This window comes from Neovison vison, chromosome X (genome assembly GCF_020171115.1).
Source record: "Neovison vison isolate M4711 chromosome X, ASM_NN_V1, whole genome shotgun sequence".
Classification (NCBI taxonomy): Eukaryota; Metazoa; Chordata; class Mammalia; order Carnivora; family Mustelidae; genus Neogale; species Neogale vison.
The window spans coordinates 57589739-57608857 of record NC_058105.1 but is presented as its reverse complement, the minus strand read 5'-3'; the positions used below and the strand labels follow the sequence as shown (position 1 = coordinate 57608857).

The following is a 19119-nucleotide window of genomic DNA, read 5'->3' as shown; positions in this document are numbered from 1 at the left end:
CAGATATAGAGTACTAAAATCTTAAAATGTTACAAATCCCAAAGATAATGAAATAATACATCAACATATACCAAAATACAGCTGCACTATATACCAAAATGTTTCAAAATGAAGGTCTTCAAATTAATTTAAAGACTCCATTAATAAAATTAGAAACCCAGCATTTACAGTAAAGTTGAAAATTGTTTTTCAGTAATGTTTATTGATATGCAGTATGTGATATGCTATAGGCACTACTAATATATTACATGGCTTTATACTCACAACTTTAAATGACCATCAGTCAATGTTTCTCTATAAAACTAAAAGTTTCAATATGAATTCTCAATAATCTTCAATCTGAGGAAACTATATCCCCTCACATATAAAACACTTGCCAAAAAGTAAAACCCTATTTATACTTTTATTTATGAGCTCTAGATGCCCAGATTTTGATGGGTGATGTCACACTGATAGCCCAACACAGGAAAGGCCTACAAGTTCTCAAAACAGAAATTCTTTTGATAACCCTGACTATTCTATTACTATCATACTTCTCATAAGTACATTTTTGGGCTTAATATGGCTCAAAAACTGAGTTCCCATATTCCTCTTGACTTCCTTTTGCTACTGGCTGTCCATGATATAGAATGTTGTACTTTAAAGGGAGGAGCCACAAAAACATGTATCTAGTTGTACAATACTTATCAAATGATTATGACTAAAAATACGTGCATAACTGGAAAGGTATCTTAGGGACTGCACCAACATGGAAATTCAGGCATACCACATTTTATTGCACTTCACTTTACTGCACTCTGCAAATACTATGTATTTTTTTTTTCTCTTACAAATTGAAGGCTTGGGGCGCCTGGGTGGCTCAGTGGGTTAAAGCCTCTGCCTTCGGCTCAGATCATGATCTCAGGGTTCTGGGATCAAGCCCTGCATTGGGCTCTCTGCTCAGCAGGGAGCCTGCTTCCCGCCCCTACCCCGCCTCTCTGTCTACTTATGATCTGTCAAATAAATAAATTTAAAAAATCAAAAAAAAATTGAAGGCTTGTAGCAGCAACCTTGCATTGAGCAAGCCTGTTGATTTTTTCCAACAGCATTTTGTTCACTTCATGTCACATTTTGGTTAATTCTCTTAATACGACAAACCTTTTCATTATTATATTTGTTATGGTGATCTGGGATCACTGATCTTTGATGTTATTATTGTAATTGTTTAGGGGCTCCATGAACTGTGCCCAAATAGAATAGCAAATTTAATTGGTAAATGTTTTGTGTGTTCTGACTGTTCCACCAACCAACCATTCCCCAATCTATACCCTCTCCTGGGGCCTCCCTATTCCCTGAGACACAGTGCTACTGAAATTAGGCAAATTAATAACCCTATAATGGCCTCTAAGTATTCAAAGGAAAGGAGGGTCACACATCTCCCATTCTAAATCAAAAGCTAGAAATAATTAAGCTTAGTGAAAAAGGCACACTGAAAGCCAAGATAGGCCAAAAGCTAGGTCTCTTGTGCCAAACACCCAAGTGGTAAATGCAGAGGGAAAGTTCTTGAAGTAAATTAAAAGTGCTACTCCAATGAACGTAAAAATGATAAGAAAGGGAAACCGCCATATTGCTTATATGGAGAGAAGTTTAAGGGGTCTGGATCAAACTAGCTAAAACATTCCCTAAGCCAAAGCCTAATCCAGAGCTAGGCCCTAACTCTTTTTAATTCTATGAAGGCTGAGAGAGGTGGGAAAGTTACAGAAAAGTTTGAAGCTTAGCCAAGGTTGGCTCATGAGGTTTAAGGGAAGAAGCCATTTCCATAAAGGAGTGCAAGGTGACATCGCAAATACTGACACAGAAGCTGCAACAAGTTATCCAGAAAATGCAACTAAGATAATTCATGAATGTGGCTACACTAAAGTACTAATTTTCCAGGTAGATCAAATAGTCTTCTATCGGAAGAAGATGTTATCTAGGACTTTCATAGCTACAGAAAAGTCAAGACCTGGTTTCAAAGTTTCAAAGGACAGGCTGATTCTCTTGTTAAAAGCTAATGTAGCCCGCAACTTCAAGTTGAAGCCAATGCTCATTTATCATTAAAATAATCCTAGGGCCTTTAAGATTTACTACTCTCCCTGTGCTCTGTAAATGGAACAACAAAGCCTGGATGATAACACACAGTTTACGAGTATTTTAAGGCCACTGTTGAGACCTACTGCTCAGAAAAGATTGCTTTTAAAATATGAATATTCGCTGACAATGAACCTGGTCATCCAAGAGTTCTGATGATGATGTACAAGAATAATGTTCTCATGCCTGCTAACACAACATATTTTCTGCAGCTTATGGATCCGGGAGTAATTGTGACTTTGCCATAGATAGTGATTCTTCTGATGGATCTGAGCAAAGTAATCTTAAAACCTTCTGGAAACGATTCACTATTCTGAATGTCATTGAAACCATTCATGATTCATAGGAAAAGGGCAAAATATCAACATTAATAGGAGTTTGGTGGAAGTTGATTCCAACCCTCATGAATGACTTTGAGGGTTTCAAGATTACAGTGGAGGAAGTAACTTCAGATGTGGTGGAAATAGCCACGCAACTGGAATTAGAAGTGAAACTTGAAGAAGGGGCTAACTGGCTATAATCTCATGATAAAACTTCAATAAATGAGGACTTGCCACTCAAGGATGAGTAAAGAAAGTACTTCTTGAGATGGAATCTACTTCTGACAATGATGCTGTGAAGAATGTTGAAACAACAACAGATTTAGATATGACATAAACTTAGTTGATAAAACAGATTTTGATGGGACTGACTCCAATTTTCAAAGAATTTCTACTGTGGGTAAAATGCCATCAAAAAGCACTAAATGCTAGAGAAACCATTCATGAAAGAAGAGTGAATTGATGCAGAAAAGATTATTGTTGTCTTATTTTAAGAAACTGTCACAGCCACCCAAACCTTTAACAATCTCCACCTTGATTAGTCAGCAACCATCAACATCAAGGCAGGACACTCCACAAGCAAAAAAGATTACAATTCACCAAAAGTGCAGATGATGGTTAGCACTGTTTATAAAAAGTATTTAATTAAGTTCAATTTTTAGATATAATGCTATACTTGACACTTAATAAACTATAGTATAGTGTAAACATAACTATTATATATATGCACTGGGAAACCAAAAAAATCACGTGACTTGCTTTACTGTGACATTTGCTTTACTGCAGTGGTCTGGAACTACACTCACAGTATCTCTGAGATATGCCTAGATTTCTTTTGTTTCCTACAACCATCAAGTCTAATTTTTAAAAATTTATAATCAGCAATCCCCTTCTGTGTCCTGAACTGAGAAGGTACTGCCTTAAATCTCATAAAGATTAATAAAGCCATCAAAAGGGAATTCCCTTAATCCTCTAACACCACTTTCATAAAATTTATCTAAACTTACACCTATTTTTCCCTCTCTTTAAGCCTCATTACATATGCTTCCAAAATTTAAAAAAAAGGAAAAAATGTAGGAAACAAAGAAAAGCATACGAAATGTATATTTTAGACTACTCATTCTAATAGCTCTGTGGAGGCTAGATCTGAAGGAGTTAAGATGAAAGGCAGAACAAGTTAGAAGGCAGAAATAATGAGGTCCAGAACCAGAGCACTGAGAATAAGGACTTAGAAGAAAAACAGATTGCAGCAACTTCTAGAAAGTACTAGAAGTACTTGCTGCTCTCAGGAGATAGCAGAGATGAGAGGAAGAAGTTGTTAGCTAGAAGTTTGTCAGTGCTTTTCATCAAGGCAGGGAGCACTGGATGAGTAGTTTTGAGAGGGAAGATGGTGAGTTCAGCTCGGAGTATGTTCAGTTTGAGGTGCTTTTGAAACACGTGTCCAGCAGGAAGTTTGGCCAACATTCCTGGGAGATACAGAAATGGCTGTCACCAACATTTTCGCAGAGTTAGAACCATGAGAGTATCTGAAGTCAAGCAGCAAGTATGCACAGAGCAAGAGATAATGTGGGCTGAAATAAGAACCCTGAGGAGCCCCAACACTTAAGAGGAGGACAGAACCCACAAAAGAAGCAGAGAAGGAATATCCAGAGAGTCATGAGGAGAACCAGGAGGGCAGTGTCATGGAAGCCCAAAAAGGGAATAACCAACATTGCTAAATGTACCATGAAAGACCAATAGACAAAAACCAAAAAACATCCTGTGGTCCTAACCATTATAAAACTTTTAAAAACCTAGCAAGAAAAATTGTGATAGCAATGTGGAGATAGAAGAAAGGCCTAGAAATGAATGAGAGGTAAAAAGCTGGAGGAGGCAAGTATAGATATTGTCTTGAAAATGCTGACAAAAACAGGTGAGAGACTGGATACAATTAGAGATGGGGGCAAAGTCAAAGGAGAATTTGTTTCTTGTTTTTGTCTTTTTAATTTTTGTTTTGAACCAGAAAGTACTAGTACATGTGTATAGGTTAAGGGGAAGGTACCATTAGCAGGGAATGCCTGAAGACACAGGAGAGGGAGCAAACATATAGGATGGGTGTGTGTGAGTGCATGTGTGTGCTTGTGCGCACACGTGTGCTTGTGCGCACACGTGTGCTTGTGCATGCCAAGACCATCTGTGAAAGGGACTGCTGGCCTTAGACAAGGAGGGGAGCCTCCTCATTAGTCTCAGGGTACTTGTACATGAGTTGTGCATGCTGGGGCGAAGGTCAAGGGCCACTGTGCTTAGTAGGTGGCCCTGCTTTTCCCAGAGAAGTGGGGGGTGAGGTGAAAGAGCTGAGAGAAGGTGGGTAAAATAGTAAAGATTTGGATTAGGCACTGAGGGGAAAGGGAGAGGGAGCCATGTGAGGTCAGTGGAAAAACTAACTGGTAATAAGCATTGAGGGTACAGATGAATGAGGTTGGCAACCCTGACTCTGTGGCAGTGCCAGTCTGTCTGGTTGTGTGGTTTGCTCAAGTATCCGACTATAATCCAGATATAGATTATAGTCTCATCTAGGGACAGGGTTTTCCTCTGTGGGCACAGTGGAAGAACATGGCTACATGGGAATTGAAGGTATTGGGGAAGGACAGTTGAGAAGATTAACCATGGGGTCTAGGACATGGAAAAGGAAGAGGACAGAAGGAAGCTGGGAAACTGGGAGGAGAGAGAGGACAAGGAATCACAGGTCTCTTAACAAGTCAGTGAGTAGACTGGGTGAGGGTGAGAATGGAAAAGCTGAAAGAATAGGGCCAGATTAATGCCACTGTATACCCATAACCTCCAGACTCAACTGGGCCATTAATGCTGTGCAGCCAGCCATTTGACCATGAGACAGGTCACTCTCCAACTCTTCACGGTTATTACTATATATACCCTTCCTTGAGCTTTGACTTGTTAAGCACTCTTATGTGCTCATTCTCAGGAGATAACCTCACTTTGTAATTTAAAGAGTAAATGGAGGGGCGCCAGGTTGGCTCAGTTGGTTAAGTGGCTGCCCTTGACTTGGGTCCTAATCCTGGCACCCCGGGATTGAGCCCTGAGCCAGACTCCCAGCTCAGCAGGGAGTCTGCTTCCCCTTCTCTCCCTGCCCCCCCAACCCTGTTCCTGTTCTCTCTCTTGCTCTCAAATAAATTAAAACTTAAAAAAAAAAGAGTAAATGGATCCTATCAGATGGGAACTCCCAGACCTACAAACAGTCCCACATTCACCCTCTTATTTCAAGGTGTCTTACATCCCATCTAAGGGCAATGCTTTTTACCTGTTCTCTGAATCCCAACCTCTCCAGCCTTTACCTGGACCTTGCTGCGTTAATTGTCTTCCTTTCCTCTTGGGTATCTTCAGCCTTTCCTTACCTCTCTACTAGCTCCATTGCATCAGCTGAAATATACACAAATCTTTTCAAGAAAAGCCCTATTCACTTCCACATCTCTCTTCAGCAATCACTTCTTCTGTCCTACTCTTCACAGTTCCGCTTCTACAGAACTGTCTTAATATTTTCTCCTCACTTTAATGCCTCCTTGTCATTCTTGAACACACTCACAAGGCTTAGAGTTTATTGGAATACACAGACAAGTTAACTGGCAACTACAGGACAGTGCGATGAGCAGCACAATAGCTGCTGTACCAGTCCTTGCTCACACTTGCCATGCTTAACTATAGCTATTATTTATCTATCTATATCTGTATCTTCCAGACTGCAAGCTATGAGGGCAGAGATGATATCATGGTTAGCCCTGTCTTCAGACATCAACACACTGGATGGCATGTAAAAGACATTCATTGTTTACTGAATGATTAAAGTGAATTATTTATGCTCATATGTATAGCAAACATTTGTTTTATATACCAAAAATCTTCTAACTTAAGGAATTTTTGGAACCTATTTTTAGCAGTAGCATATAGAAAAGGTCTCAGAGTCATACTAAGTAAGCTGATTTTATCAGTTACTGTGTAATATGATTAGGAGAAGGGGGTCGGTCTACTTCTTTTAAGAATTCAGACTGAGGAAAAACCATAGGTATAAAGACATTCCTATAGAATTGTCAGTAAGGAAAAGAAGAGGGTACTGAAAGGAACAATGGTGATGAGGAAACATTAGAACCAGAAATGTATGCTGGTACTCATTCACACCAGGCCTAATGGTGAGCTTACCACCACTATTCTAGTGTTGGTTACCATAAAGCCTTTTCCTCTAAGAGTTTTAAAGATTTTTTTTAATTTATTTATTTGACAGACAGATCACAAGTAGGCAGAGAGGCAGGCAGAGAAGAGAGAGGAGGAAGCAGGCTCCCCACTGAGCAGAGAGCCAAAGCGGGGCTCGATCCCAGGACCCTGGAATCATGATCTAAGCCTAAGGCAGAGGCTTTAACCCATGGAGCCACCCAGGTGCCCCCCCTCTAAGAGTTTTTTTTTTCTTTTCCAATTTATTTATTTTCAGAAAAACAGTATTCATTATTTTTTCACCACACCCAGTGCTCCATGCAAGCCGTGCCCTCTATAATACCCACCACCTGGTACCCCAACCTCCCACCCCCCCCGCCACTTCAAACCCCTCAGACTGTTTTTCAGAGTCCATAGTCTCTCATGGTTCACCTCCCCTTCCAATTTACCCAAATTCCCTACTCCTCTCTAACGCCCCTTGTCCTCCATGCTATTTGTTATGCTCCACAAATAAGTGAAACCATATGATAATTGACTCTCTCTGCTTGACTTATTTCACTCAGCATAATCTCTTCCAGTCCCACCCATGTTGCTACAAAAGTAAGAGTTTTAAATGTATTCTCTGGGGATTCTCTTTTTCTTCCCAAAACAATGTATTTTCAATTTCACAGAATAGCTGTCAAAAATTAGGATTTAGTCCAACTTTCATAGAATAAAAATATTATAAAAAATGTATTTGTCCTGCTGGAAGGAAATACTTAAGAAACCAAGATTATTACAGAATTGACATTATGTATTTTTTTAAAAAAATGCATTAATGGGCACCTGGGTGGCTCAGTGGGTTGAGCCTCTGCCTTTAGCTCAGTTCACGATCCCAAGGTCCTGGGATCGAGCCCCGCATCGGGCTCTCTGCTCAGTGGGGAGCCTGCCTCCCCATCTCTCTCTGCCTGCCTCTCTGCCTACTTGTGATCTCTGTCAAATAAATAAATAAAAAATTTTAAAAAATGCATTAAATGCATTAGTGCATACAGTTTAGTACATTTTATTTCACCAATATTAATTTATACATAATACCATGTAGATTAGGTTAGCAACATTTATTAAAAAGTACAGGACTAAAATTACCTGTTGATCTGAATCCGTTTTTAGTACAGATCTATCTGTAATCAGGACTGACCTGGAGATCTGCCTGTAATGCACAAAACAGTTAATCAGTGATTTTCCACAGATAAGTTTCATTTATAGTTATATAACTATAAGAAGGTATATTTCAAAGATTTAAGTCATGATAAAAGTGTTGCCTCATCAAGCCAAGCCAAGCTCTGCTTTAATCTTTTCTTGGCTTATTGAAGGGAGGATATTGTGAGGGCATCTGGGTAGCTAAGAGTCTAGTCAACAAAACCAAAAGACAACCAACATAATGGGAGAAGATATGTGCAAATGACATATCAGATAAAGGGTTACTATCCGAAATCTATAAAGAACTTATCAAACTCAACACCCCAAAAACACATAATCCAATCAAGAAATGGGCAGAAGATATGAACAGACATTTCTACAAAGAAGACATCCAAATGGCCAGCAGACACATGAGAAAGTGCTCAATATCACTCAGCATCAGGGAAATACAAATCAAAACCTCAAAGAGATACCACCTCACACCAGTCAGAATGGCTAAAATTAACAAGTCAGCAAACAACAGATGTTGGTGAGGATTCAGAGAAAGGGAAACCCTCCTAAACTGTTGGTGGGAATGCAAGCTGGTGCAGCCACTCTGGAAAACAGCATGAAGGTTCCCCAAAAAACTGAAAACAGAGCTACCCTATGACCCAGCAATTGCACTACTGGGTATTTACCTCAAAGATACAAATGTAGTGATATGAAGAGGCATCTGCACCCGAATGTTTACAGCAGTAATGTCCACAATAGCCAAACTATGGAAAGAGACTAGATATCCATCAACAGATGAATGGATAAAGAAGATGTGTTTTATATATATATATATAAGTGTGTGTGTGTGTGTGTGTATAAAATAGAATACTATGCAGCCATCAAAAAATGAAATCTTTGCAGAAACGTCTGTTCATGTCCTCTGCCCATTTCTTGATTGGATTATTTGTTCTTTGGGTGTTGAGTTTGTTAAGTTCTTTATAGATTTTGGACACTAGTCCTTTATCTGATATATCGTTTGCAAATATCTTCTCCCATTCTGTCAGTTGTCTTTTGGTTTTGTTAACTGTTTCCTTTGCTGTGCAAAAGCTTTTGATATTTATTCTGCAAAGAAGACATCCAGATGGCCAACAGACACATGAAAAAGTGCTCCATATCACTCGGCATCAGGGAAATACAAATCAAAACCACAATGAGATATCACCTCACACCAGTCAGAATGGCTAAAATCAACAAGTCAGGAAATGACAGATGCTGGCGAGGATGCGGAGAAAGGGGAACCCTCCTACACTGTTGGTGGGAATGCAAGCTGGTGCAACCACTCTGGAAAACAGCATGGAGGTTCCTCAAAATGTTGAAAATAGAACTGCTCTATGACCCAGCAATTGCACTACTGGGAATTTACCCTAAAGATACAAACGTAGTGATCCAAAGGGGCACGTGCACCCGAATGTTTATAGCAGCAATGTCCACAATAGCCAAACTATGGAAAGAACCAAGATGTCCATCAACAGATGAATGGATCAAGAAGAGGTGGTATATATACACAATGGAATACTATGCAGCCATCAAAAGAAACGAAATCTTGCCATTTGCGACAACATGGATGGAACCAGAGCGTATCATGCTTAGCGAAATAAGTCAAGCGGAGAAAGACAACTATCATATGATCTCCCTGATATGAGGGAGTGGTGATGCAACATGGGGGCTTAAGTGGGTAGGAGAAGAATCCATGAAACAAGATGGGATAGGGAGGGAGACAAACCATAAGTGACTCTTAATCTCACGAAACAAACTGTGGGTTGCTGGGGGGAGGGGGGTTGGGAGAAGGGGGGTAGGGTTATGGACATTGGGGAGGGTATGTGCTTTTGGGTAAATTGGAAGGGGAGATGAACCATGAGAGACTATGGACTCTGAAAAACAATCTGAGGGGTTTGAAGTGGCGGGGGGGTGGGAGGTTGGGGTACCAGGTGGTGGGTATTATAGAGGGCACAGCTTGCATGGAGCACTGGGTGTGGTGAAAAAATAATGAATACTGTTTTTCTGAAAATAAATAAATTGGAAAAAAAAATAATGAAATCTTGCCATTTGCAATGACATGGATTGAACTAGAGGGTATTATGTTAAGCAAAGCCAATCAGAGAAAGACAATTATATGATCTCACTAATATGTGGAATTTGAGAAACAAGACAGAGGATCATAGGGGAAGAGAGGAAAAAATGAAACAAGACAAAACCAGAGAGGGAGACAAACCAAAAGAGACTGTTAATCTCAGGAAACAAACTGAGGGTTGCTGGAGTTAAGAGGGGTGGGAGGGATGGGGTGGCTGGGTGATGGGACATTGGGAAGGGTATATGCTATGGTGGGCACTGTGAACTGTGTAAGACTGATGAATCACAGACATGTACTCCTCAAACAAATAATACATTTTATGTTAATTAAAAAATGAAAATACAAAAAAAAGAGTCTGCCTTCTCCTTAGGTCCTGATCTTGCATGGGGCTCCTTGCTCAGCAGGAAGTCTGCTTCTCCCTCTCCTTCTGCCCCTCTTCCTGCTTGTGTGTGTGCATGCACATGCTTTCTCTTGCTCTCTCAAATAAATAAAATCTTGGGGAAAAAAAAAAAAGGAAAGGTGGATATGTGACCTGCAGACCAACCCCAGCGGATGCAATGGAGTCAAAATTAGATGCCTCCCCTACAACCAGACTCTGGATATATATGTATATATATATATATATCTATAGATAAATATATAGATAGATATTGGATATGTCTTTGGTTTGGTACACATTTGCAACTAACTTGAAGAGCATAGTCATACAGAAGTGAAAATATAATCATACAGATAAATTTTCCAATGTTTCACCTTTCCTTGGACAGTGGAGGGTTGACTTACCGGTATTGTACATGTGAGCATGTGTTCTCAGAAAAGTAACTGTCCTCCACAAGGAAATGCTTAGAGATTATTCTCTGACCAAACTGATCTATGATTGCTTTACATCTACAAAGAAGAAAAACATAGCAGAAAAAATTTCTCATTAATGATTACACAACTGAAAAATAAACATAGTCATCTATAATTTTGAATCTGAAACCAATTTCTTGGAAGACAAACTTCAAAATAGTATATGATTTCACATTTTGACATAAAACTGACACTAAATTATAGAGTATATATTCTTTTTGCTACCTTGAAATCTTTAAGCTATAAGCATAGAATTTAAATATTTATTTTGAATAGCATTAATAAGAATTAAGTTAGTATAAGTATTACAGTATAAGCATAAGCTTTCTAATGTTTAGGAACATAGAAGCATTTCTTTTGTTTAGAAAACAGGATTTTTTCCCCTTAACAGATCTAAGAAAAGGAGAGTAAAGTTGATTAAGTATCTTGTTATATCATCACAGTCTGTAAATGTCACCAAAGCCTTTCTATTTTTGTTAAGTGTTGCTTTCTCTTTTGTTCAAGAATAGCCATCTGGTCACACATGTGATAATGTTTTAAACGAATAAAAAAGGAGGGATAAAGCTTCTTTGAATAAGTTTCTACTTTACTTCAAAGGATGATCACAAAAATATTTCTTTCAAGTGCTATTTCTAAATAGGGAAAACACTTACGCATGGACACTATCAGGTCTCTGTCATGTGATATGTGTTAGGACAATGATTTATATGGAACCCCCCCATTGACCTTCTTTCAGTGTGTCTAGATCAAAGGATGAAAATTAGAATCCATCTCCTTACAGAGCCACAAGTTATAAATGTACTTTATAGGGCTCATTATCCAAACTAATGGACTAAGGGCAACATCCTTGAAATGGACTTACCAGCAGTGACAAAGCCAGTATGCAGTATTTCAGAAATGATATGCAAATGGCTGCATGTTTGCCATATCTTTTTGTCATGAAAAATATCACAGCTTACTTTTGTCACAGCTTCTCCTCTTGAGATCAGAATTATTTTATTAGAAATACATTTGTATGTTACTTCTCATAATATGCAAGCAAATAATTTCAAATTTATATAATATTTTAAATATATTGATATAAATTAAAATATGCTATAGCACTCTAAAAATAAGGCAAATAAGAGATATTTACCAGGCATAAAAGCATTAAAAAAAATAATGAACACCCAAGACCAACAATAAGAGGAATTTAATGTGTATTTCCTAATGTAATATGTAATGTGCAATTCCTAATACATGTTTATTCTTGAATAAATGACTGGCCACTGTTGTCAGTACAGACTGTGATATCTCATGATGTTAGATATACATAATACATATTTTAACCAGTCACATATTAATACATGTAATATTACATTATTATTTATGTGATTTTTTCCCATCTCACCTCCAATTCCTTTGTCTTTCTCAGTTATGTTTCTATTGCATATGTCCTTATATTTCATTGAACTAGAGGTTTGCCTTATAAAATAGTTAACTAAATAGATAAAAGGTATTTATACCTAATACAGTATTTTCCAAAATTATTATTTAAAAACTGAAACGGTAAGTTACTTACTCAGTATCCTGCTTTAATACATTCACATACAATTTAAAACACAAGGCACTTTTGGCAATGGAGAAGAGAAATCTGCTGATACATCATTAAACACTGATTCCTATTTTTCCTGGAAGTACTGACAAAACCTTTTTCTTACCTTTAAGTCAGAAACTATAGAAGTCAAGAGGGAATAATCTGGGCAGAAAAAAAGAGGGTGTTATAATATAATCTATATCTTGATAGGGATTTGGGTTATTCAGATTTATCATTTATCAAAACTCAGCTACTGAGCACTTAAAATTTGGGCACTTCACTGTATGTAAATTTTACAACAAAAAAAGGCTATAAATAAATATTAAACTCTTAATGATAGGCATGCCAAGATATTTAGGGGAAATTGTACTGATATTTGGAATTTACTATGAAATTCTTAAGAAAGGTGAACAGACAGAAAGAGAAATAAATATCTGGGTAAATGCATGATTAAGCAAGTAATATATGAAGATGTTCGTTGTAGAATCTAGGTTGTGGGGGCGCCTGTGTGGCTCAGTGGGTTAAGCCGCTGCCTTCGGCTCAGGTCATGGTCTCAGGTTCATGGGATCGAGCCCCGCATCGGGCTCTCTGCTCAGCGGGGAGCCTGCTTCCCCCCCCCGCCTGCCTCTCTGCCTACTTGTGATCTCTCTCTCTCTCTCTCTCTGTCAAATAAATAAATAAAATCTTTAAAAAAAAAAAAGAATCTAGGTTGTGGATATACAAATTCTCATACTGAAAATCTCTTAACATTGCTGTAGATTTGAAAATTTTCATCATAAAATGTTGGAAAAAAATTGATGGGGCTGGGGGAGTGGTGTTACTATAAATCCTGGACTCCAGTCTAAGTCTTTGCAAAGGACTCCTAGTTAAATAAACCACACCATTAAACCTGGCCCTCAAGCTAGTGGATACCTTCTTGTTTTATAGGCTTCCAAACACTAACAGGGCTGCTTCGGTTGTAGCTTGGTGACTGGTAGAAATTGGTTTCAGAAGCTATGGTACTAGAAAGAAATACTGGTACCACTCAAAAGGGAGGTAAGGATGCACAAAGATTAGGGAGTTCAACTATGCAAGGTCAACAGAACAGTAAATGTGTCTATTTATGCTGAAGCTTCTAGATGAAACAATGATTCTCAGAGCAGGAGGAGGAGGAGGAGGAAGAGGGAGCAAATCAGAATCACACCTGGGGGACTTTTTCAAATTATAAGTACCCCTGGAGATTCTGATAAACTCCCAAATCCCAGAAAAGAATCACTGTCGAGCATGCCACTACTACTGTTATAGTTTTAGGCTGTGCTGGGTAGAGAAAAGTCAAGAACTATTGCTACAAAAAAAAAAAAAGGGGTGATTTCTGCAGAAATTGATAAATTGATGTGGTGGTCACAGATGGCCAATCTGGTAGATGATGGTAACACAACTCACCTGAGAGTCTCAACTCTGAAGTACTAAGGCTCCAGGCCTGAGCAAGACTATTCAAACCAAAGCATGTTTAAGTAAGGAATAAGATTTGTTTCCCAACCCCCCAATACGTGGCTTACTGTCATATATTAGGCATAATCAGGAGAAAAATGAAGACAGGAATATTAATTTGGGGCCCAGACTTATACTTTGTATTATAAAGATTAATATAAAAAATTAGATGACACTTAAGTGATGGAAAAGAGCAAAACGAAAACAGTACTGCCAGAGACATTAAAACACCCTTCCACATAAAACTGAGGAAGCCGTTGAAGATTAACAGCATGCTGGATTTAGTGGAGGGCTTTGCTGAGCCTCATAAATAATAAACTGAGGAGGAACAGGATAGGAGTTCTCAATTACAGAGATAAAAGGACCAGGTCAATCATAAGAATCACTGAGGCCAGACAGAACATTTCTAGAGCTGAGTTTTCTAAATCAAAAATCACAATTCTCATATGGTTTCACTCATTTGTGGAGTATAACCAATAGCATGGAGGACAAGGGGCGTTAGAGAGTAGTAGGGAATTTGGGTAAATTGGAAGGGGAGGTGAACCATGAGAGACTATGGACTCTGAAAAACAGTCTGAGGGGTTTGAAGTGGGGGGGGGAGGTTGGGGTACCAGGTGTTGGGTATTATAGAGGGCACAGCTTGCATGGAGCACTGGGTGTGGTGAAAAAATAATGAATAATGTTTTTCTGAAAATAAATAAATTGGGGAACAAAATAAATTAAAAAAAAAATCACAATTCTTGGTTCAGTGACATGAGGACATATACAGCAAAATGGCAGGGAAGAAAATGCTCAGCAAGATGAAAACTCTTTTATCTGAAATTTGGCCCAGAAGAGAAATATAACATTATAACAGGTATCTAATCTCTATGATTTTCAGAATATCCCAGTGGTATGATAAGAAGTGGCGGGGGGGTGGGAGGTTGGGGTACCAGGTGGTGGGTATTATAGAGGGCACTGCTTGCATGGAGCACTGGGTGTGGTGAAAAAATAATGAATACTGTTTTTCTGAAAATAAATAAATTGGGGGAAAAAATGAAAAAAAAAAGAAATGCAGAAATCACATGAAATAATAAAAGAAAAAATACACTAATCAAGAAAATTAGAAGATCCCCAATCTTTGAAGGAAACAAAATAATTCTTTCTATTCATGATGCCCTTCCATGCTTTCTAAAACACATTTCAAATGTCACCTCTTCAATAAAACCATTCCAAAATGCTTATCATTTTCTTGGGTAAAAATCCACCCCAATAGTTTCAAATACCATTAACAGATAACTCTAAATCTGTGGTTCTGTGTTCTGACCAATCCCAAACTCTGTATCCATATTTTTTTTCACCTTGTATCCATATTTTTAACCGTATCTTATCTATTTCTTTCTGGATAGACTCTAAACACTTTTTAAACCTAGCATACTCCTGGGGCACGTGGGTGGCTCAGATGGTTAAGCTACTGCCTTTGGCTCAGGTCATGATCTCTGGGTCCTGGGATCAAGCCCCACACCGGGCTTCTGGCTCGGTGAGTAGTCCGCTTCTCCCTCTCCCTCCGCCTCTCCCCCTGCTCATGCTCTCTCTCTCTCTCTCTCTCTCTCTCTCTTTCTTTCTCTGTCTCTGTCTCAAATGAATAAATAAAATATTTAAAAAAACCTAGCATACCCCAAACTGAGTTCATCATGACTCCTCACTTGTTTCCCCCCTTGGAATACCTATCTCATGTAATGACATGACCAACAGTCAGGTTCCCCAGCTTAGAAACTTTCTTCCCATATCTAATCTACTACTCAATTTTGATTCTACCTTATAAAGACTTCTTGAAACTAGCTTCTTCTCTTCACCTCTACCATACTGCCTTAGACTTGTGCTTAGTCTAATAAGATAATGGACTGCTAGCAAGTCAGTAGCTCATTTGTTTGATGTAAATGATGTAAATGATGGCATAACAATCATGTGCCAAGCACTGTTCTAAGATATAAGAATAAAAATATCTTATCCTTAGGGAGCTCCCAATATAATGAAGATTCACACAGGCAACTGTAAGATAATACCCAAGTTCAGGGATGAGAAATGAGGACAGGACATCATGAGAGTACATCTAACTAAGCTTGGGTGGGGGGAGGTGGAGTATCAAGGAATGTTCCTCAGAGAAAGTGATAACATTAGCTGCTTCTAAAGGATGTAAACTAGTTAAGCAAGTAAAAACATTTCATGCAGAAGGGCAGCATTTGCAGGGGTACAGAGGCAAGTAAGAAAAGTACAGGGAACCACACACAGTTCTGTGTTAAATGACAATAAAATAGAAGCAGGGAGGGAAGAGAGATGAACTTAGAAAGGCAGGCAGAGGCCAGATCCCAGAGCCTCACAGGTCATGTAAAAGGGTCTTACACTTTATTTGGAAGTGATATAAAGGCACTGAAGCTTTTTACACAGGGAGGGACAGAGGCTAGATCTGCGTAGTGAAAAGATCTCAATGTGTAATTATCTCACTAATTTATTTTTTCTTTAAAATTCCCCAGCAGACTCCAAGCTCCACTCAAACAAAGACCACTATTGTCTTGTTCTCGGCTATATTCCTAGTCCATGGGACACAGAAAACCACCACTGACTACAGTCCAAAGTCCTTAGCTTGGGCACAGAAGGATCTTCAGGATATATCTCCTCCACAGGATTCCAAAGTATCCAATTACATTAACAACTGTAACTAGCTAACATGTATTGCGCTCTTACTGTGTGTAACAAATGGTCCTACCTGCATCATCTGTTAATAATCATAATAACCAAATAAAGTAGTTACTGTCATGTACCACTTTATACAGAAACTGGAGCACAGTGAACTTTCAAAGCTCATTCAGTTAGTAAGTGGGGAAGCCAGGATATAGACCCAGGTCTATCTGACTTGAGGGACCACGCTGTTTACTGCTCTCTTTGTACATAAAGGCAAGGTCCATGTTTTATTCATCTCATTATTCCCATGGCAACTAGCATGGAGTTGGAGGTTGGTGGAGGTTAAATGTATAGAATATTATCACTACCAGTTTGCAAATGAGACATGTTAAAATCAGAACTTCGGCAATTTTCCTACAATGACTAATGGTAGTAAGATCAGTCACCCCACATGCTCTAACATACTATATTCATTATTAACTTCCAAGTATCTGGAAAAGGTATAGCTATTTCTGAAATCAGAAAAAAAGATATCTCCAAGAAATACTCACATCAAGAATTCTAGTAAGTGAGACAGCTGAAGTACAAAAGAACAGTAGCTGAAGTAATTAGATTCAGACTACTGGTTACAGACGTATCTAGTCCAAGATCATCCATACTCTACCCCCGTATCAAATACTGTACTTCTAAATGGCCAAATCTACTTTATAGGAGTTTTACACAGTCAGCACAGCTGCAAAGAAAAAGAAAGCTGCTCAACAAGAGCATTCAATGTTTCTAGAAACAGTCAACAGAGGGGTTCAGTATTAGAATTTAGTGACAGGGTATATATAAAAAAGACTTGCTGATATCTATGTCCTCTGAAAATTGAAAAGCAGAGCCAATGAACAGTATAGCAAAGAGAGCACAGTCAAAGGCAAACTAAACAAAAATGAAAAATAAGACCTATCTGAAAATAAGTTAATATTCCATATTTCTTCTTTCAAAGTTTGTACAATACTTTCATGTGTAATCACCACACTGAATTCAGTGCTATGATCATTTATGCTTCTATAGCTTTACTCAATGGATGGTGAAAAAAAAAAGCATCAGTTTTTTTTTCCTTAAAGATTTTATTTGTTTGATAGAGAGAGAGAGAGATCACAAGTAGGCAGAGCAGCAGGGAGGGTGGGAAGCAAGCTCCCTGCTGAGCAGAGAGCCCGATTTGGGGCTCAATCCCGGGACCCTGAGATTATGACCTGAGCTGAAGGCAGAGGCTTAACCCACTGAGCCACCCAGGTGCCCCATCATCAGTTTTTAAAGATTCATTCATTCATTCATTTAACACATAGCCACTCAGTATAATGAGTGATACAAACTTGTTTTGCTTCCAGACATTTTCTTACATGGAACTTACAATCATACAAGGGGGCTCAGGGGGCCAGCAGATCTAGTTGGCAGAATCAGGAAATAAACTCAGATCTTAGAACTCAATCATGAGTAGTTCTTAGCTATACCAAAGGGGATGCCAAGTGTTCCACACAGAAAAACAGGAACAGAGAGGCAACCTAAGACCATAAGGAGACAAATGCAAATCTTTGCCCATTTCTTTATTAATATTCTAAATACACTTAGAATAAACAATTGTTTAAGTCAACTGGAAAGTTTAAAAAGAAATGTATGCTGGATATGTCTAAGTCCAAGATTTTTGCCTCAAAAAATTATCCCTCACTTCATACTCAAGCCCTGACAAAATAAAAAAATCCTATTGATACGGGAAACAAAGGCAAAAGAAATGAAAAACAGTCTGAGGGGTTTGAAGTGGCGGGGGGGTGGGAGGTTGGGGTACCAGGTGGTGGGTATTATAGAGGGCACAGCTTGCATGGAGCACTGGGTGTGGTGAAAAAATAATGAATACTGTTTTTCTGAAAATAAATAAATTGGGAAAAAAAAAAAAAAAAAAAAAAGAAATGCAGCTTAAATGAAAATCTCCTTATAGCTTGCAGCCCACTGATAGGTATCTGAAAGATGAAGAGTGTGACCTTCCTCAATGAACTCATGGCTGCCTTAGTGCCTTAATGTTTAAAAGTAAACTTATCTTGGCAGCAGCTGGCCCCTCAAGGTCCTGAGAGCCTTATTCCAGATTTCTCTGAGACTTGTGCTATCCCTAATTCCCACTAATTAAAAATATACAGTCTCTCCTCACAATCCCCATATAGCTCTTTCTGTCCACAGGTCCTATGTCATAAATAGGGAAGGGGTTAAGGTATAGGCAGGAGGCCCCTGACTCAGCTCTGCAACTCTTCCTGGCAGGTGGAGACGCTGAGACAGAGCGAACAAGAGGTAAGGGAACAAATCAAGATGGCACAAGAATCTCAAGGAAACAAGCTTCCTAGTCAGTTCTCAATAAAAGACTGCCACTGAAAGCCCTCAGCAGCAACCCATTCAGGTCCCCTCTCACTCTAAAGAGTTTTCTTCCCTTTCTGCTCTCACCTTCACTTAATTAACTTCCACTTCACTTCACCCATTTGGGTCCATGAGATTCATTCTTCAACTCTGTGAGACAAGAACCCCATAATCCTTCAACACTATTACTGGTAGCTCTTTTAAGTATTTGATTTTGAACATGAAAGTAGTGTTTGGGAAAGATAAATTAGCCTGAATCGACT

The 19119-nt window shown here is 38.7% G+C and overlaps 1 protein-coding gene across 1 annotated transcript in view; it reads right to left on the bottom strand.

The window, feature by feature from the left end:
* The window catches only part of CHM (CHM Rab escort protein), a 236081-nt gene that overhangs the window by 59432 nt on the left and 157530 nt on the right, over nt 1-19119 (bottom strand). Inside the window, exons 10-11 of the mRNA XM_044234493.1 lie at nt 10696-10800; nt 7755-7818 (exon numbers count right to left, since the gene is read on the bottom strand). Of these exons, the coding sequence (XP_044090428.1) occupies nt 7755-7818; nt 10696-10800 (169 nt within the window). The remainder of the gene's footprint in view (nt 1-7754; nt 7819-10695; nt 10801-19119) is intronic.